This window comes from Rattus rattus, chromosome 6, assembly GCF_011064425.1.
Source record: "Rattus rattus isolate New Zealand chromosome 6, Rrattus_CSIRO_v1, whole genome shotgun sequence".
Taxonomy (NCBI): domain Eukaryota; kingdom Metazoa; phylum Chordata; class Mammalia; order Rodentia; family Muridae; genus Rattus; species Rattus rattus.
Genome location: NC_046159.1, coordinates 40,025,220 through 40,047,311, shown reverse-complemented (window position 1 = coordinate 40,047,311; position 22,092 = coordinate 40,025,220). Strand labels below are relative to the sequence as shown.

The window sequence follows — 22,092 nt, the reverse complement described above, 5'->3', positions numbered from 1 at the left end:
TACTGAAATATTCATCTTGTCTTTGTGCACTGCCCATCCTGCAATATCTAGTGAGGTTGCTAATTTCCAAAAGTGCAGCCTTTTGCTATTATCCATGTTAAGTTTCATTCTAGATTTAAAAAAAAAAAAAACCATGGTACAGCTGGAGTCACCGAGATTCTTGATGTTCATTTAATATTTAAGACATCCTTTTTGATACACATCTTGCAAAGAATTGATGAATTAGCTTATCCAGCATTGATTTTATTTTTATTGAAGAATAGGGGCCAACTACAGAGTGCTGAAGTTTACCCACAAGCATGTGACCCCGGGATTATTATCATCGTTTATCAACAGCCTTTGCTGTGGCATTTAGCTATTATTAAAAGCAGTCCTCTGTACATTTTCCCTTAAGTCATTAAAAGTAAACTAGCTATTAGCTCTTTGGCAAGTTCCAAGCCTTTAAAGAGTCCCATACTTTTTAAAGCTCCTACCTAAGAAAGAAATAAAACTTTACAGAGAAAAGACACAATACTCCCAAACCACATCATCACAACCATCACGATTAGGAAATTTGCTTACAAGTGATTTGCAATGAGTAAACACACATACGCTTCCTTAATAAGCACCAAGACAATATCTTAGCAATTAATGTGAAAAGAAATTCTAAAGCAAAGTGGAAGACATGATATTCAGAAAACAACAACAAAACTAGAATCATTGGGCTTGAGGAGGTGGCTCGGAGGGTGAATTGTGTTCCACGCAAACGTGAGAATCTAAATTCAAGTCCCAAGACACACATAAAGCTGTATGTGTGCTTTGTATCTGTAGTTCCAGAATTCCTACCATGTGACAGGGTAGGCAGATAAAAGAAATCTCAGAGGCTCACCAGCCAGTCATGCAGGTGTGTGCAGACGAACAACAAAGGGACTCTGGATCAAGCAGGGTAGAGAGCAAGCACTGACACACAAAGTCATCTTTCTACCTCTGCATGTGCACAAAGTATGTGTATGCCTGTACTCACAGAGAGACACATTAGCATTTTTAAATGGAATTATTTTCTCATAGGATAGTAAGCTATAAATAGTGTACATTCTCTGTAAAATGATTTATTTCATTATGATTTTTACATGTGCATCATAGGAATTGGTAATATTCAATCACTATTACCCTCTCATGTCCTTCCCTGCCTTCTTTATGCTTCTCTTCCTTTCCACAGCATATCTCAAGTATATAATATATATACATATATATATATCATATATATCACATATATGTTATATATTGAGTATGTATTCTCAATATAATATTTGCATATAATATTTTAATATGATTTGAGAATATCATATTAAAGAGGGTCTCTATAGCCCTGCCTGGAATTTACCATGTAGACCAAGCTGGCCTTGAACTCAAAGAGATCCTCCTGCCTCCGCCACCTGGGTACTGAGATTAAAGAAGTGCACCACTATCTTCAGCCTTCTATATATTATTGTTATTAAATCTAGGTTCCATACGCAAGAGACAACATGTGGATAATTGTCTTTCTGAGGCTGGATTATATCACTTAACATGTTGTTTTCTGGTTTTATCCATTTCTCTTCAAAGAATGTAATTTTATCTTGATTTTATTGCCAATCAAAACACCCATATCACATTTTTTTATTCCCTCCCTATTCATCTGCTGATAGACATCTAGGCTGATTTTGTTACCTGGTTGATGTGGGTAGTGCTACAATAATCATGACTGCTTGGGTATCTCTGTTGTATAACCAAAACCACTTGTCTCAACAGACAGTATCTCTAACTCAGAATACCTTTTCAGCCAACATCAAGTCAGCACATAAAATGGCTTAGATATGTGTTATCATGTGCACACCCATTTATTAATCAAATTGTCTAATGTTTTACTGTTCCTTGTGGTTGTTAAAGTCTTTTAAACAAAGCAGTGGTTTCCATAGAAAACACTGCAGAAAATAAAATAATTTCCATAAACTCTTAATAGCTTAAGCGGGTAGTAAAGAAGTGTCAGTCAGCCTGTGATGTAGAGTCCTGTTGCTCTGCATAGTGGAAACAGAAAACAAGCACAGAATGGATGTTGGAGGGTGTCATTGGTCCTACTTACTGTTGTCACTTAATAGTGACCAGATTCAAAGAGCGTGGTGAGCTGTAATTGCTTCTGAGAGTTCTGTGCACAGAACAATAGTGAGAGTGCCTTGTCAAAACAAAAGTCATAAATACAGGTCCTTCGTGATCATGATGAATTAAAACCAAACGAAGGGAGACAGTTTGTTTTCACACGAAGCCATCTGTTTATTTGTGTACAGCCCTTGTATTCAAATTTAAGGGAATTAATCAAGTACAAACATCAGAATTCATAGCACAGTGAACGAGAGTGCTGAAGAAGTAAACATTGATAAAAAACCAAGGACCTAATGAGGTCTTCAAGCTCCTTAGCTTAATCTTCTCTGGTCCCTGGGAGAGCGCTCTGGGGTGTGGACATGCACGACTTGCTTTGCACTGATTGTTGCTACTTCAGAGCTCAGAGCATGAATTGGCAACAAGCACTAAATTAATGAATTAGCTGTTGTCAGGACTACAACTCGGCCAGCATGATCCTTTGTGTGAGAAACCCCTCTGGTCCTTAGTTAACAGGCATTAGATTTCATTAATAAAAAAAAAAAAAAAAAACCCTGTCCAAGATCCCTGAATGTGCTGGGAATGTGGCTCAGTGCCATAAGGTATGCAAAGCCATGGGTTCAGTGTCCAACACAAAAGAGAAGTTAAACAAAGGAAAAAATATAATTTCCAATGCCTGTAGACTTTGGTGTATGTGAAGACTCTTTGCTGATAACCCATATGTTGTCAGGGAATAGAGCCTGGTCATTTGTCCCTACTCTCCTAAGTTTGGTGTGTAGGCTTACCACTTGAGGCAACATTTTAGGCACCCCTGGTTATTACCTTCCTGTAGCAATAAGTTAATTACTTTTTCAATACTGTTTGCATCCTGTGGCAAAATTCTTAGAATCCTTTCTGCGCCTAAATATTTTCAGATGACTCTGATAGGTTTCACCAGCAGCTAACTGAGACAGATTCAGATACTCATGGCCAAGCATTGGACTGAGGTCAGAGACCCCTACGAAAGAGTTAGGGGAAGGACCGAAGGAGCCACAGAGGATTGCAACTCCGTAGGAAGAATGACAGTACTAACTAACCCAGACCCAAAAGAGCTCCAGAGGCTAAGCCACCAACCAAAAAGCATATAAAGGCTGGTCTGTGACACATATGTATCAGAGGACTGCCTTGTTTGGCCTCAGTGGGAGAGGATGTGCCGAATTCTGTAGAAGCTTAGATGCCCCAGGAAAGGGAGATACTGGTCAGGGTAAGGTGGAGACAGATGGGTGGGTAGGGGAGCACCTTCTCAAAATCAAAGGGGAGAGGTATGGGGTGAAGAACTCGGGAAGGGGAGACTGGGAAGGAAGCAACATTTAGGATGTAAATAAATATAATAATTTGATAAAAAAAAAGAAAGGAAGGAAGGAAGGAAGGAGGAGGAGGAGGGAGGAGAGAGAGAGAGAGAGAGAGAGAGAGAGAGAGAGAAGAGAGAGAGAGAGAGAGAAAGATCACCAAACGAACTATACCCCTTCTGTTCTAGGTTCTATGCTGCCATATAAGCTGTGTTGTTGTTGTTTTTGTTGAGAGCTAGGAGGAGTTCGATGGTACTGGAGATTAAATTTAGGGTTTTCCATATGTATACAGGGAGAGTATTTACTGCATCCACAGTCCTTGTTGTTTCTTTTCTAATTCCAGACCCAACAAAGGTGATGGTTCCCCCTTCCAGCATGGATGTCACTGTGGGAGAAAGCATTGTTCTTCCATGCCAGGTGACACATGATCACTCACTGGACATTGTCTTTACTTGGACATTTAATGGACACTTAATAGACTTTGACAAAGATGGAGACCACTTTGAAAGAGTTGGAGGGGTAAGTATTAATGTCATACTATCCATAGTACACAACAAGCCAAAGGTTCTACAAACTGACACAAATTAATTTGTTTACTTGGAAACAAATATAAAGTCATTGTTGAAGCATCTGATTTAATAGAACTCTTGGTTAATTCCTGTTCTTTTCTGCATCATTTATTAAGTAAATTATGTCATATGTAGCATGCATAGCAAACCTGATGTTAAGTTAGTAATTTGCTGTTGTGTGTGAAGAAGGAAACTGAGGTTCATGGGAATTATATCAAATTCCTTTTCTCTACATCTACTAAATGAAATGACTCAGCTTTGATCCTCACACCCCAAGCTCTACTCACATATCATATAGCATACTACCAAAGGGTTAATGAAGTGTCTTAAAGATAGCTTGCTTGTATGCCTTAGGCTACTATTGTATTCCTCTGTGCTCCCATGGGAGACTCATCATCATAAAGTTGGTACTCGCTCTCTTGATTCTGCAAAGACATTGGGGTGATTTATCATCTCCATGGAGTCTGAATCCAAATGCTGCAATTTTTGAAATACCTTACTTTTCAGGACAATATATATTATCATTGAATATGTGCCAAGATAAGGTTAAATCTAGAAACAATTTGTGTCTATCACAAACATTTTCCACAATTATTTTCCTGCATTATCACAGCTCTACAGTCCCATTGGTAATGAATATTCGCTCTGATGACCACATTCTTGGAAGGACTAATCAGAAAGTACCAGGGTATAAAACTGAGCCTATGATTTGAAAAGCTCTTTCCTCCCTTGGCTGCCATAGAAGTATGCCTTACTGATTTTCCCATCTCATCCCCTGTGTGCCCCTTTAGGTAGATGCCCTGAAATTAACAACTCCATCTATGAGATATATTGGGAATATATTTTTAACCTAACTACTGTAATAATTCTTCCCATTACATGCATGCTTAGTTTGTTAGAGTTTGATATGCATAACACTAAAAGAGATTTGAATGACTATACTTTCAATCCTCCCAAGGATGACATCTAAATAATATCGCTTTAGATACACAGGAGAGAAGTTAATTCATTATACCAGTGACTATCTCTGTTAGGGATTCTCTCTTGGAATATTGGTTCAGTAAGGCTGGATGAGATCACTATTATTAAGCATTCTGGATCTCTTTCATGGGGCCTACCTTAGTGAGTGTCTTAGTTTGGCTTGTATAGCTGTGAAGAGACACCATGACCAAGGCAACTGTTGTAAAGGGCATTGAAGAAAGCATGGCAGTCTACATCCAAATATACATGGGGCTAGAGAAGGAGCTGAGAGTTCTATATCTTGATCTGAAGGCATTGAGAAGTAGATTTTCTTCTGCCGGCAGCTCAGAGGAGGTTTTCTTCTAAATAGGGCAGAACTTGAGCACTACGAAACCTCAAAACCCATCTATACCATGACACACTTCCTCCAACAAGGTCACACTTCCTCCAATAAGGCCACATTTCCTAATAGTGCCACTTCCCATGGGCCAATCCTATTCAAACCACCACAGCAAAAGAGACTCTACTTCATTAAAGCATTGATGACATCAAATATCTTAAAGTCTAAAAATACACTTAGCCCCATACTTACCATGAAAGAAATGTACTTAAAACTCTAATGGCTGTATTCTCTAAAAGAAGAATAATATTAATTATAATAACAGGGCAGTATATGTTAACAAAACCTCTTATCAGCTAAACCAAATCATTGTTTTTCACATTAAAACCAACTTCATGGGCAAAATCAATATTAAAAAAATAAGATTTCTGAAAATTTCATGAGCCAATTAGCATGGATTGATGATTGATGAATGAAAAAAGTCCCTGGCCAATCAGACCTAGTAGCCATTATGCACCATTTCAGCTGAGATGCAGAGGAAAACATGCTAATGAAGCAAAGGACCAAGGAACACTTTTCATGCACAAAAGGATTCTCATTCAACCATTTGTAGTAGGACACACCTGTGGAACCAGTATTCAGGAAGCAGAAGCAGAAGGATCTGAGTTTAAGACGACCATGGGCTATGTAGTGGGGTATAGACCCTGCTTTCAATAGGAAGACCTTATCTCAATAACACCAACAAAAACAACAATAATGATTGCTTTCATTTTCTTTCCATATAGGAAATACATCTCCTAGCATTGTCACCAGGCTTAGCAATCTACTACTGCTACAAACAAAGGGAAGTAGGTTAGCTGCCAGTGTCACCCGTGGTGATAATTTTAGGATTTCACCATTGAGGAGGAGACCACGTGCCATTCTAAACTCAGCCCCAATTATATTTGTGTTTCCCGAGTCAGCATAATGAAACAATGGTGGATAGATTCAGCCTATTGGATTTTGAGGAAAGCTGTTGTGCTGTTGTTGGTATTCTCAGACGTCCTCCAGTGCTGTTTTGGAAACAGAACAGGGACCTCCATTGGAATAGGGTTTAAATACACTGTTCCTCCTTTGGTTTTGGTAGGAACAAAAATGTAAACCTCAAGAACAGTTTGATCTCTCTAAAGGAAAGAACAGCCTCATTCTGAGAGAGTCTTACTTTAATCCTTACTTTAATTATTTTTTTCAGTTTGACCTTAAAACTACAAATCTCACCAAAGTTTAAGAATAGCTAAGACACATTCTTAGAACCACAAAAATTGTGTTAGTAGGTTGCTGCATGCTGAAGTAGGCTACAGTAAGTTTCCTTGACACTCATCCTTTATTTGATAGAATGAATCGCTGAGACAGGGCAAAAATATTTCCTTATACAGCTTCCAACTTAAAATCAATATAGCTCCTACCTTAAAATCAATATGGCAATTTTTTATCAGTCATTTTATTTGTTTACATCTCAAATGTTATCTCCCTTTCTGGTCTCCCCTCCATGAGAGGCTATCCCATCCCATCCCCTTTGCCTCGCCTACCCAACCACTCCCACCTCACCCCCCTATCATCCTCCTTTTCTGGGCATCCAGCCTCCACAGGACCAAAAGCCTCCCCTCCCACTGATGCCAGATGAGGCAGTCCTCTGCTCCATATGTAGTGGGAGCCATGGACCAGCCCACGTACACTCTTTGGTTGGTGGTTTATTCCTTGGGAGCTCTGAGGTATCCTGTTAATTGATGCTGTTTTTCTTCCTGTGGGATTGCAATTCCCTTTCAGCTCCCTCAGTCCTTCCCCTAACTCTTCCACTGAGGTCCCCAGCCTCAGTCCAGTGGTTGGATATGAATATCTGCATCTGTCTTAGTCAAGTTCTGGCAGAGCCTCTCAAAGGAGAGCCATACCAGGCTCCTGTCTGCAGGCATATCTTGGCTTCCATCCATAGACACCAATATGATGCCTTTTAATAAGGATTGTTAAATGTTGGAAGCCTGGAGAGATGGTTCAGCAGGTAAGAGCACTGACTGCTCTTCCAGAGGACCCAGGTTCAATTTCTAGCACCTATGGGGTAGCTCACAACTGTCTATAACTCCTGTCCCAGGGTATCTGACACTCTTACAAGGATATACATGCAGTCAAATCACCAATGTACATAAAATAAACAACAACAACCAAATCAATATGGTTTCTACCTTAAAATCAATATGGCTTCAATTGTAAAGTACAGATGTCAACTACCTTAAAAATCAACCCTCTGCACACATTTCCTTTATGGGGTTTAATTTTTAGATAAATCACTACTTAAAGACTCATCACGTGAACAAAGGTTCAGAATGCTGATTCTCTTTACCAGCAAGGTACCTAATCATTTATCAACCATCTTGTTACTACATATTAGCTCCTGAATGCTCACAAAATCCCTGTGAAATAGGTTAGTAATCATTTTCCCATTTCTTTTTATACTGAGATGTGATCAGTATATAATGGAACTGGTTGAGAACGCAAGGGTTATAAATAAAAGGACTTTCAGATTAAAAAAATATCTGAGCTCTTCTTGAATTAGACTTAAGGTCTTTGACATGATTGTCTCACAAAGAAAATTGATAGGGGCCATCAGTAAGACCGGTTTAAATTTACTCTATGTTTCATAGTTTGTGGATGGATTTCACATAGATATCCAGACTCATTTGATTCTCACGACATCGCACAATAGGGAAGGCGTCCTTCTTTAAAAGGTCAATAAACTGAGGGACAGACAGATTAAGAGACTTAGATGAAATCACACAGCAGGCGTGGGCCCCAAACAACTAAGTCTGCAAACCGAGTCTCTGCCTCCAGGACATACTCCTGTCTTTCTTCTTCTAATCCTAGTTGCAACAATGGCACTCCTGACCTCTTCTTTCCCTTAGTAAATATGAGTGTGACCTGTTTTACTGGACCAAAAGAAGAAACTGGGGGCTTATTGCTTTCAAATAGGGATAAGTTCTTCCTTGGAGGGGAGTATGTAACTACCATCAATAACAAGGGACATGGTTCAGTACAGTTAGTAAAGTGCTAAATTCAATCCCTGAACTCACAGAAAAGTCGGGCATGGTGGTACATGCTTAGAATCCCAATCTGAGGAGACAGAAACAGGCAGACTCCCTTGGTTGGTCTGCCAGCCAGCCTCATCTACTTGACAAGTTTTAGGCCAGTAGGAGACCCAGTGTCAAATGACAATAAGGACCATGCTTAAGGAATGACAAGTGAGGTTGTACTCTTCTACACACACACACACACACACACACACACACACACACACACACACACAAGCAGACCACATACATGTACCAGCATACACAAAATATATATAGACCTTATGTATATACATACACAGAGAAAATAACAGAGATTAGAACTGTTTTGCTACATCCAGGGCTTACAGAAAGTTGCCTGGCCTTTTTGTGTTAGAGTTTCCTCATCTGTAAATAAGCTAACAAGACTACCTGCACCACAGAACATGTGGGAACAGAGTATGTTAACACAACTAAAGCACTTAGAAAGCCCTGGCGTATAAAAAACCCTACAGCGAGTCACTTTTGGAGAAATATCAATTTCAAAGTCTGTCAATTTCTTGCTCTGTAGTTTGGATTCAGAATTAAGAGAGCATTTCTAGTCTAACCCATGAACTGGTCACATCCTTACTCTCCAAGCTTCTCAATATCAAGGCTGTGAACCCAAACTCCAGGGTAGAACAGTCTTGCGGAGACATCACTTTGTATTTATAAAAAGTAGTTTTCTGGTGAGCAGTGTAAAAATGGATGTGGGCTCATAGGCATCTACACTAGGATGTAATTAGTCCTATTCATCTGCTAATCAAACATGCATTTGGCATTTGGAAAACAAATTAGCACTATTCCACACTAGATGATTCAAGATTTCCTTAGAGAGTCTGGCCTTCATAATCCTTTAATTCAAACCTGAGAGCAATCAAAATGCTGGCTGCAAGACAGGGTTCTGCTGGGAAAAAAATGCAGATACCTCTAAGCGGAGGTTTGCTTCCTTTTTCCAAATATCAAATTTCAACGCCTCAGAATGCTAGTGCAGGCAGTAGGCTGAGCGCAGGCTGAAGGGAACCCACAAGGCTCCATCAAAAGCCACATCGTGTAACTTTGAGTGATGCCAGCAGGGGTAGCAGACTGATCCAGACACCTGAGCTCCTGTGGAAGATAAGCTCTCGGACAACATTGGTGTTCTTATCTCTCAGGCTGACTCACATAGTTCTAATAGCCACGGCATGCATCACTAATGTTCTCATCAGCCGGTGTAAAATAAATCCATTAGTCATAGTGTCCTTCATGTGATAATGATATTTAGGGCTCATTAAAAAGTAATTGTAGCCACTTTCCTCTACTTTATCAGCAGGATTCAGCTGGTGATTTGATGATCCGAAACATCCAACTGAAGCATGCTGGGAAATATGTCTGCATGGTCCAAACAAGTGTGGACAAACTCTCTGCTGCTGCGGACCTGATTGTAAGAGGTATTCAACTTTTATTCTTATTTCTTATTGCTAGCTTTTTTGCCCTTTCAATATTTCTATGGGATATACTCTACTACAGAAACATAAAAACCTCAGTGGCTTTGAATTATGTAAAAACAGTGTAAGATAGCCAAAATGCACAGTGGTTAACGGTCTATAGAGGTTTCCTGAACATGCATTTTTTTTTCATGAAAAATGGATAACGAGAAAATGCACTGAGAAAGTCCAGTTCTCATACTAAATTGAATGCCCCAGTTAGGACTACTGAATTGACAGGTGTTTTACAATAACAGAAACAATTAATTAAAGAAGTAATTCAACTAGCCCTTTTATACTTCATCCAGACTAAACCATGTTAGTGTTTTAAGCTGTAGTGTAACAGGGGCTTAAGTTAACTCATTTCCCCCTAAAATTATGAAGATTGTGTTTACTACTCTGGAGATAGTAGGATCTGGGAGACTGGAGCTGAGAGACGAGACAGACAAGAAGTCTCACACAATAGCCAGCGTTATTCAGTGCATCAGACAACTTAAACTCTGAGGGTTAAAAAAGGTCACCTAAGTAAAGTTCTCATGGGCTCATGTATTCAATCACAAGGACATATCACACAGAGCAAAGCCATGTTGTTCCATAGAGGCATATAAACATTTAACTGAATAACCCCAGCAGGCAATAATAAGAAAGCTGAAGTAAACGCATTCCTATACCCTACCTCTGGGAGGAGCAAGAAAGCACACTCAAGAACAACTCTGGTTTGAAGAATGTGAGGTCACAAGAGTCTTTTCTTGTTTTCTTGGAGTTTCTCAAAAGTACCCAGTATTCTCCTAACACAATTCCATTCCTGGCCCATGTTCCAAGAAGGCTACCTTGATTTTAGACTATGACTTGATAAGGAAACCAACACCCATTTGCTTAGAATGTAGTAAGTAGGAGGGTATCTCATACATCAACCTTGGGGAGACTCTTAGTACCAACTTAAACTGTGCAGATAGGGCTACCCTAAATGAGTCCACTAGCTGGAGAAAATTCCAGGCTTCAAATCAATTTATGAAAGAAATATAAGGTCTTTAAGATTTTTTTTAAAAAGAGAAGCTTGCTTCAAACTAACAATCCTCTTCCCTCAGCCCCTTGAGTGATGAAGTTACTGATGTGTGCCAACACACCTGATCAATGGCAAAATAAAAAAGGGAGTTATCCACCCACTATACAGAAATAATAATGAAGAAAAGGTAAAATCCACACCAGTTACACTGAAAGACAAGACCATAAAGAAAGAATGATTAGCACCACAAACCACAGGAACAAGAAAGACAGGACCAGAGGCCAAGTCCAGACTATGAAATTTTGCCTTAGTTTCTCTCCTTACTTATATAACTGCTGGCTAGAGACTGTAGATCTTTAGGGTGAGCATACTGTCTTCTAAAAGAAGAAGAAGAAGAAGAAGAAGAAGAAGAAGAAGAAGAAGAAGAAGAAGAAGAAGAAGAAGAAGAAGAAGGAGGAGGAGGAGGAGGAGGAGGAGGAGGAGGAGGAGGAGGAGGAGGAGGAGGAGGAGGAGGAGGAGGAGGAGGAGGAGGAGGAGGAGGAGGAGGAGGAGGGGGGGAGGAGGAGGAGGAGGAAGAAAAAAAGAAAGAAAGAAAGAAAGAAAGAAAGAAAGAAAGAAAGAAAGAAAGAAAGAAAGAAAGAAAGAAAGAAAATGAGAGTTGTCATGTGCATGCAGTACTCTGAGAGACCAGAAGAGGGTGGGGGATCAAAGTGATTTCCAGGAGTAATAGATGGTTGTGAGCTACCGTAATGACACTGAGATTTGAACATTGGTCCTGCAGAACAGCAGCCAGTGTTCTTAACCATTGAATTCTTTCTAACCCATCAAAAGAAAAAAAATCAATGAAAATTAAAAGCTTTATGAAACTGTGTACCCAACAGTTTTTTTGTTTGCTTGCTTGTTTAAGCCTTAAACTTGCAATCAGGCTAAAGATATAACTACATGGTACAGCATTTGCCCAGCAAGCATTAAAGTCTTGAGCTCCACACCCAACTCTGCTAAACAAAGAAGCAAACAAACAAAAGCCAACCCAAAGCATCAAGATAATCTCAGGCCCCCAAACTCATTAATCAGAATTCCTAACTGTTGGTGATGGGGATTTCGGGCCAGCCACCTGAGCCTAAAATACAAACCCTGGCTCAGGATTCAAGGCAGGGTGAATCTGAGTGCACAGGGAATAAGCTATTTTGAGAGCCAATAGAAAGTATTGCCATGTGCCCTGAGCAGATGTGAGGGGGAAATGTACAGGAATTAGCAACTTAATTGTCAAGAGAGGTTAAAGAAATACTGCATTCCCATCATGACTGCTTTAGCTACCTGGTAATTGTCTTAAAAGAATATGAGCCTCAAGGTTAAAGGCCAGACTTAAAAAAAAAATCAAAAATGATATTTTCAACTTAGGTAGATGTGCCCACAGAATAATGTATAGAAATGTGTTTATTTCCATTTTAAAAACACACCAGAGCTGATCTACTCTCCCCTTAGGGACAAAGGAATTCTGTTGCTGGTAATTTATCCTCTACTTAATTAGGATAATGTTCAGATCAGCAGTTTAAAAACCAATAAATTAGACTAATAAATATTTAAATCAGTAGTACTTGAAGTTCTTAAATGATATTGTATACTTCATTTCACAGAAAATAGCATTGCATACCAAAAGGAATTTGCAAACGCAGTCTAAAAGAAAGTCTAGCCTAATCAATTAATAAGGCCAATAAATTAATAAGACACTTAAAGCCACAATCTTTCATCTTATCTCCTCCTTCTCTGTCCTTGCATCTTTCATCCACACTGCAGTGAGGAGACAGAAATGTATTCTACTGCCCTTAAGAGATTTTTATATTTGGAATGAGTGTGGGTTAGTATGTTGACTCGGGAACCTTCAATTCCCTGATGTCTGCTTTACTTAATCTGCAACTGTCTCATGGCCACCAGCAAGGCTTCCCTTCCCCGAGTAAGAGGCAAACACCAACTTCAAAATAGTTGTCCCTGTGCCGTGACAAAAACAACTCATGTTTTGTTCAGTGGACATTTTGTTGTTGCCGTTGTAGTTGTTGTTGTTGTTGTTGAAAGAGAGATCCAATTTCCCTACAACAAAGCAAACCAGCCCTAAAAGCACAGCTACGCACTGGTGGGAATGGGTGTCAGGAGGATAAAGGATGACAGGGACCCCGAGAGCATCGTTTTCCCTCCAGTGCCAGGTCTCTACTACCCCTTCATTTGCTTCCTACACGGTGGCCACAAAGGGACTCAGATAGCTCCTATTGATTTAATTCTTTGAGCAGTTAAAGGGGAACACTTTTCTATTTGTGGAGACTCTAAAGGCTCTCAAACAACATTCATGAAGAGAAAGGGTAGAAATACCAGGAGGAGAAAGCTAGTCAGATACAAAGGAGCATAGATTGTCTTCTGGACTTTACCTGATTATTAGGAGTAAAGACCAAAGGTCACCTCAGCTCTATCTAGATGACATTAGACTGGCTTGCTGAAATGTCACCATGGAAAATTAATCAGTTCCAATATACACACTTGCAGGCATTTCATTCAGGAGTAGGGGAGAGAAGATATATTTAGCCTCACCTGTGAGTCTATAAAAGTGATTTTAAAGGAGCAAAAAGAATGCAGGGTGTTGCACAAAGGTGAAGGAGATTTCCAAACAAAATCATACCTGGGAATCTCCATTATCCTTTTCCTACTCCATGAGACGTGGCCTTTTTACCTTGTTCCTGCACAGCCCCGTAATCTTTTGAGAATATATTTGATTGCTAATTTGGGGATTATAAAATACTTCTTAGGAATCTCTCCTTATGTCTGCCCAACAAGAAAGGGTTTGTCAGCCAATACACTCATCATCACCTTCTCTTCCAAGGTAATAAACTGATATCTGAGCTACAGTTTTAAAAATTCATTTAACTGTCTGGCCACAGCTTCTAATACTGGCAACTAGGAAATTCCTGTGTCTTTTCTCTGACCCTCTTGCTGTCTCACTTCCTAATTGTTTTTCTATCTCTCTGTGCATGATCTCCACACCGCTATTCAAATAGGATTTCTTTCCTTTTCAATGGTTTAAGTACACAGAAGTAGAGAAGCAATAACCATCAGGAGGACAAGTAGAAAAATATGGGTATGTCTTAGAGAAACTAACATCCCAACCCAGGTTTGGAATTACTTCAAAGAGGAGGGATGGTCCTATGACTCTTGAGAACTGGCCATTTTCACAGTAGTCCCTTGGCTTGAAAGTACACACAGCTGCTGAGTACAGTGGAGACAGCAGGTGGTGCCCCAACATTCTCTGCCAGCATCAGGACATTCCATTGTAATTCTTCCTTTGCCTACTTGTGTTTCACCTGGTATTCTGTGAGCCTCTACAAGGGAATGGCATATGTCAGTTCACTGCTCTAGGTTCAAAGTTAAACTAGGTTCTTGTTACCCAGTAGATTTTAAAAAAGGAATTATGGAACGGAAATGTAAGTAGTTAAACAAATGATTGAATGAGTCAGTACCCCATTTAAGTGAGTAGGTTGTATACTTGGACATTTGGGTCTGCTGTCTGATTCTGAATGCCTTGCCCTCTCCCAGGTCCTCCAGGTCCCCCTGAGGCTGTGACCATAGACGAAATCACAGACACCACTGCTCAGCTGTCTTGGAGACCTGGACCTGACAACCACAGCCCCATCACCATGTATGTCATCCAAGCTAGGACTCCATTCTCCGTGGGCTGGCAAGCAGTCAGTACAGGTACCACATTGCATGCTGAGTGGTGTTGTCTATCAGGGCCTTCTAGAATGAAGTGTGAATGGAATATGGAAGAAGCTAAGCCATCGAGGTCAACACAGTTGCAAATGATATATTGCATCTGTGTCTCCCAGACACGAGCCAGCTCTACTATGATGCCTCTAATGCTTTCCTCCACACTAACTTACCCTACTGCCTTGGACCTGAGCATCAGCACCTATTGAATGATTGCTGTGCTGTGCTGTGTGCTTTTATTTCCTTAACAAGCTTCAAACTATTTATAAAAATAAAACGAATTGACTTGTATTACCTAAAATCACCTCTGTTCCACAGTGATCCACATTAGAAAGTAGTGGGAAATGCAAGCCTACAATCAGAGTCTTTACAAGGCTCATGGACAGCTGCCTAGAATATTATATCTCAGGACTGTGGGGAGCCTTTTGTCTTACTTCCTCCACCTGTACTTGTAGTAATCTGTAGATGACGGGGTGTGAAAATGTTTCAATCAGTTTCACAAGCTCCACTCTTTGCTTTCTTTCTCCTTTTCTGCTCGTGGGTAAGGCTCCTGTGCCATTTTGACAAATACTTGGGAGAAACAGTTTGAGAGAGATAAAAATGTATTTTGGTTCCTAGTTTTAGAGATTTTGGTCAAAGATTGACTGGCTTCAATGCTTGGGGTCTGAAGCCAGTGATAATACCATGATGGTGAGAACACAGGAGTTCAGAGCTGGAAACTTGGTGATATCCGGGAAACATGAGAGTCAGGAAGGAGCCAAAAAAGTACACTCTTCAGAGGACTATCCCAGTGACATCACCCCCAAGGTTTTGTCATGTCCCAAACTACCACCAGTAGTCTAGGGCAACGCTTTCAGCATGTGGTACTTTAAGAGAGATTCCAAGTTCAAGCTATAACACTGCTGTAACTATAAGTAGTGGCACATTGTTATTGAAGTGAAGTAATTCTCATATACTTTTTATTACACCAGTTCACTCAAGTAAGACACCAGTTGCTGATACTATCAGACACAAAGGCTTCAAGGGTCAAAAGTGTTTCACTAGATAATTCTCAGTTCCCATGTTCTTCTGCATTTACTATATAATGTGGAGTCTATATATAATCCTTACAGCTATTCTATCAGTAAGGTAAATTTTTTATATTCTCTCTAAAAGTTTGCCATTGTTCCTCTTGAACAATCAAAGGAAAGGAAGTTCTACAGAGTTCTGTCAGTGAAGATAATGATCCAGTTTCCTTATCTTTCTTCCTAAAGCACCTCTTTGAATCCATAGAAAGGCAATGTTTACAGACAAGAAACCACTTCTAAGATGTGATAAACTTAAGGAATTGGAGGGAGGCAGCTGATGAAAATATACTTGAGGTCCTTAAAAATTTAACACGATATTTTAACAATTGGATTGACATGTCTTATATAAGTTACATGAAATTGAACCTAATATTTACTTCTCCTCAAGACATCAAGACCACACAGCAGTCCCTTGGGACACTAAACGAGTGTGTATCTTGCTTGCAGAAACTTCTGTTTGTCTAATTTTTACCTCAAATGCCATCTCAGTAAGAAAGAGAAAGAAAGAAAGAAAGAAAGAAAGAAAGAAAGAAAGAAAGAAAGAAAGAAAAAGAAAAGGAAGGAAGGAAGGAAGGAAGGAAGGAAGAAAGAAAGAAAGAAAGAAAGAAAGAAAGAAAGAAAGAAAGAAAGAAAGTTAGTTTAGCAGGTGATGGGATTGGGAAAATGCTTAAGACCTATGAGCAATGACAATAAAATTTTACCAAAAGAAATATAGTATTAATATGAATGAACAAAGAAAGATAAAAATATTGCTACTACTGATCCACCAATAGGAACAACCATGTTATGATTTGAACATGAAATGTCCCCAACAGGGTCATGTGATGAAAGTTATATGCTAAGCCACTGGCACTATTTTGGGAGGGGACAAAAGCTTAGGAAGTAGGTCTAGCTGGAGGTGGTATGTCATTAGAGTATTCCTTTGAAGAATATCATGTCTTGGACCCCTTTCTGTTTCTGTTTCCCAGACACCATTTTTCCAACTCAGAGATACCATGTTCCCATCACCATAGTATTTTGCCTAGCTTCAGGTTTCAAGGATTGAAGCCTGCCAACCTTTGACCAACACCTTGAATACCCTGTACCAAATAAATCCTTATCCCTCTTGAGCTTTTACTCTGAAGTATTCGTCAAAGTGACAGGAGTCTAACACAGAAGCAGTAAAGGGAAGAAAAGACAGCACAGACAAGAATTTGTGAATTTGGTGTAGAAGCATGTTCATATGTCTTCATCACTATCCCAGTAGGATAATGACAATGCCCTCCCTGGAAGTGGTGGCAGTGGTAGTAGTAGGAGATGCTCCTATAATCACCACCCTCAGTGGATCCTCTTAAACCCTCTCACCCACCTTTTGATATCTTTCAGTTCCAGAACTCGTTGATGGGAAGACATTCACAGCAACTGTGGTGGGTTTGAACCCCTGGGTTGAATATGAATTCCGCACTGTTGCAGCTAATGTGATTGGCATTGGGGAACCCAGCAGGCCCTCAGAGAAACGGAGGACTGAAGAGGCTCGTGAGTACCACCCAAGATATACATTTTCTCTTCTGGCAGCTCCCATTCTTTAAGGCAGTGGTTCTCAACCTGGAGGTGCAATGACACTTTCACAGAGGTCATCAAAAACCATTGGAAGACACAGATATTTATATTATGATTCACAACAGTAGCAAAATTACAGTTATGAAGTAGCAACAAAAACAATTTTGGGTTGGGGATCACCACAACATGAGGAACTGTACTAACAGTCACGGCATTAAGAAGGTTGAAAACCACTTAAGGAAAAACCATGACTTCTTCCTGATCCTTACCTTCAGTGAGCTCTATATTTACACACCTTCTCCCTTAAAGTATCATAATGATCATACACTAGGTCAGGAGAATCTCAACCTTGTGGGTAATGAGCTTTAATCAAGTTCTTATTCCTCTTTATTTGAGCCCACTGGTAGAGCACAAAACAGTACAGTACCTCCAAAGTCAACTCTCTCTTCTTTGGCTCATGTGTCAGAAAACAAAACAAAACAAAACAAAAAACACAAAGAAATCACAGATGATCAGGAGACATTTCCACAGAAATCGTTGCTAGGATTTTCTTAGGACTCAAACCATTGCAACAAGTGAAGAATGAGAGTAAGCTGCAGCTTGTACGATAAACACAGAATGAAAGCGTTGCACATCCGGCTAAGGCAGATAACCCTCTTATAACCTGGGATATCCTGTTGTATGGCCACTGGAGTGCTCCCAGCCATGAAAATAACAATGATTTGTAAAGGCATAGCAAGATCCTAATGAGACCAGCTATTTCAACGTATTCTTGGAATTGAAGAAAAAGAAATCGTGTAATGCTGCCTTTAATTAAGGGCATATACTGAGTAGCCAGCCTCAGTCCTCAGTGAGATATTTAAAGAATCTGTCTGGAGTCCTTCACTTAGATGACAGTATAACTAAATCTAGGCTCTCTTCCTAGATCTCTAAATCTATAGCTCAAGTCTGCCCTGTAATCTGGAGAAGGAAGTGAGTCTGATTTCCCCTCTTTTACAGAGAAAACTGGGGATCAGAGAGGTTAAGCACAGTGAGCCAGGGCTCAACCTAAGTCCACCACTTCCTTCAACACCCAGCTCAAAGCTCACCTTCTTCTGAGAAGTCATTAGCCCAGCGCTCCTCTGAGCAACCTGCTACTACAGAACAACACCACTGCTCTTCTCCATTCTGTCTGCGACCTCATTGAGTGTTGTCCAAGTTTCTCTGTGATATTCTGCATGTGCTCTCACCCTCCCACTAGATTGTAAGCTCCACGTGGGCACAGTTTGTCCTGTCTTTTCCTTGTGTTACCACCACGTGGCTAATAAATGTCTAACCGAGCAAGAGAACAGATTTTTCAGTCCTTTCTTCCTCTGGGAACTCCTAGGTTTTTAGGGGCGGAGCTAAACAATGGCTCAGTGGTACCTGGTAATGTGTATACCCCATTGAAACAGAAACAGGTAATTAAGAGCAATTTCCTTGGGGGATTTTTCTTCTGTAAGCCAGTACAGTGCTCCCTTGTGGATGTCATTCCCGATATCCAAAAACAAAGGGACATGTGCCCAAATATTCACTAACAGCAAGGCATCACATCTAGGTAACCTTCCTGGCCTCCATTTGCCATTAGCACCTAAAATAACTTGGTTTCTGTTTTGTCTCCTGCAGTCCCCGAAGTCACCCCGGCTAACGTCAGTGGTGGTGGAGGCAGCAAATCTGAACTGGTTATAACCTGGGAGGTAAATCCGTCACAGAACCAAAGGGACCTGGTTTTGTCTGTGCTGTTTTGTTATTTTCTTCCATATGACAAGAAGCCAGGAACTGTTCCCCTCTGTTTTCAAGAAATCCATTAAGGGCTATCAGGAAGTGAAGGTGTTTGGCCACCCATTGTTGAAGCAAGTTTTAATTTGACTGCTCACAGGAAAAACAATCATGAAAGAGGAGAAACCACAAGTTTAAAAAAATTAATAAGAAGAAGAACAATAAGTCTGGATCAGAGAAACCCAGTCTTTTTCTTTTCATTTCTTTTCTTTTCTTTTCTTTCTTTCTTTTTTTTTTTTTCTGAATTGCTGCATGGCCAATTGATTTAAAACATCTGCCAGCTATAGATTGAGTGTCCCAGAACAATTTCCTGGCAGTTGGCTTTGCTTCTGGGCTGTGAGGTATTTCTTTAAACAACCTGGAGGAAGGTTAGTGACCAATTTATTAAAAATTGATTTTGAGAGAGGAGGTGGAAGCTTCAGAAAAGGTTTGAAATGTGTTCCAAAGATTTTAGACAATGTCCTCTGAAATAAAAAGCCTTTCATTCACCCAGAGCCCTAGCAGGGAAAGAAATCTCTCCCTCCCTCCCAGCTGAGCCCAGGGTCTCTCCTCAGGGGCAGGATCTCACCAGAGCAGAGATGGCCCTCTTTTGTGAATTCATTCATCTATTTGACTCCCAAGGAAAATGATTACTGGATGGTGCATGATGGAAAGAGTTTTTTTGTTTTGTTTTGTTTTGTTTTAATTTGGTTTGTTTGGGCTTTTAATCAACTGTGTGGTTAATTGCCATCATTTGTAGCTATTTCAGAGTTGAGTCCTCCACCTTACCAGAGCCCAACTCTCCACAGCTGATCTCCATTTCAGTTTCAAGTCTGTTGGTACCCTGGTACCACATGAATATCTAAGGCAGGTTAAAGGACAGCTCTAAGTTAAAAGGTGGTTGTAAATAAAACCCAATTTAAATTGGTGAGGAACAGTCTTTAACAGTTGAGTCAACTGAAGCAGGAATTGGGGAGTCCCCTTTAATATTTGAATCACATTACTGTGCTTTCTGAGTACAACCTCCCTTCCTCCCCAGACAGTCCCTGAGGAGTTACAGAATGGCAGAGGCTTTGGTTACGTGGTAGCCTTCCGGCCACATGGCAAAATGATCTGGATGCTGACAGTGCTGGCTTCAGCTGATGCCTCCAGATACGTGTTCAGGAATGAAAGCGTGCGTCCATTCTCTCCCTTTGAGGTTAAAGTGGGTGTCTTCAATAACAAAGGGGAAGGCCCTTTCAGTCCCACCACCCTGGTGTATTCTGCTGAAGAAGGTATTGTTCATGCTACCTTGATATTTCTTCAGTTCTAAATGGTGTTCCTTTCAGAATGTACGATTAACTTGGGGTATAATGTACATACAAATCAAAGGGATATCTTCATTACAGACAAGTACACTATAAAATATTGGCTCACTACCGTATCCTGTCTCTCTGTCTCTCTCTGTGTCTCTCTGTCTGTCTCTCTCTCACACTCTCACACACACACACAACACACACACACAGAGAGAGAGAGAGAGAGAGAGAGAGAGAGAGAGAGAGAGAGAGAGAGAGAGAGAGAGAGAGAGACCCTGGCTATGTGTCTACACACCAGTAATTCCAGAATATGGGAGGTTGAGGCACATTAGCTAGTTTAAGAGTAGCCTGGGGTACATGTTTGAAACTATCTCCAAAACAAAAACACTCAGTTGCAACTCTATCATATATAAAAACACATGGCTCTCCATCAATTGACTCCATTCCTAAGGACCGACCAACCAAGCTTGCAAGTGCTCTCCCTGTGTTATCTTCAGCTGTATTTTTCTATGTGCCTACTGTCTATCTATTGATACATACATACCCGGTACCTGTGTGTTATCGTTATTTTTAAAGAATCATACTTTATCCTTTTAGGCAGATAGCAAAACAGAATGTATCACCCATCCCTTGTATTTTTAAGCCATTTTGCTCGGACTCTCACTTCTCAGGAGAGGAAATCACGAAGCACCCTGATTTCCCTTCACACTCCCATAACACTCATGAGTCTTCACACATTATTTACTTCTTTCAGGAGGGCCCTGCATTCACAATGCCTCTCACAGTCCTCAGTATGCTCCGACCTCACCATTTTCATTGTAATGATGATATTCAGAATTAAATCACCGGACAGCATCTAAAAATTGAGACATTAGTTTGGAGTCATCAAAGAAACTACATGTTCTTCTTCCTTGTGGAGAAATGATTGCCATAGAGGACAGCCTAGCATGGCCTCTCCCCTACCCCTCTGCTGGCTCTCACAGCCCTCCCCTGCACACTACACACTACATGCAAAAGACTGGGAATGATCCAAACCAAATCTCTCCCCTTGCATGTGCTTCTCTGCGTTATCTGTTCTCCAACTTACTCACAACACATTAGAAATCCCTCCTCATTCTTCCGGCCTCTCCTTGAATAGCAATGGTTTTCTGTGATTCCCTAGGCCTGCTACATGGAATAGGTTTTTGATTATGTCTCATTTCTTGAGTATCATTTGTAGCCATAATATTTATAGCCTCTGCATTTTTTGCTATGATAATGTTCATGCCAACATATTTAACATTTTGAAGCTTTGTTATATGTTCTCCTGAAGGAGAGTGTTGATGGGGATGGCTGATGTTTTCTGCTATGTGTCAAGTAACATTTTAATAATTCTGAATTAACACATAAGCACAATCTTATTGTCATGTGTAAATAGAGCTCTCTATGTCCAATATTTCCTGGAGTGTGCCATGTAGAGGAGTACACAAATTGAGACTAAATTATATAAGATAAATGTGTTAGCTTTAAAAGGAACTTTATTATAGCCTGTGTTGGGGCTTAAGAGAATGAAGATGGTGCTTTTGTCTACCAGTAATGGGTCCCTGGAACAGATGACGTTTTAAAGGTATCAAATAGTTATGTACTGACTTGAATTGCTTTTTAAAAAGTACATAGCTACCCAAGGTAAAATTTTGTGAATGTTATTATTTAAGTCAGAGCTAAACTAGGTTTTTCGGCAAGGCAGATTATTAAAAGAAAATTTTATGTACCGATGGTATACAAC

The 22,092-nt window shown here is 40.2% G+C and overlaps 1 protein-coding gene across 1 annotated transcript in view; it reads left to right on the top strand.

Annotated features, from left to right (window-relative positions):
• Cntn4 (contactin 4) overlaps window positions 1–22,092 on the top strand; it is a 952,979-nt gene that overhangs the window by 907,498 nt on the left and 23,389 nt on the right. Inside the window, exons 15-20 of the mRNA XM_032906003.1 lie at window positions 3,787–3,962; window positions 9,738–9,858; window positions 14,480–14,638; window positions 17,083–17,232; window positions 18,901–18,971; window positions 20,072–20,306. Coding sequence (XP_032761894.1) covers window positions 3,787–3,962; window positions 9,738–9,858; window positions 14,480–14,638; window positions 17,083–17,232; window positions 18,901–18,971; window positions 20,072–20,306 — 912 coding nt within the window. The remainder of the gene's footprint in view (window positions 1–3,786; window positions 3,963–9,737; window positions 9,859–14,479; window positions 14,639–17,082; window positions 17,233–18,900; window positions 18,972–20,071; window positions 20,307–22,092) is intronic.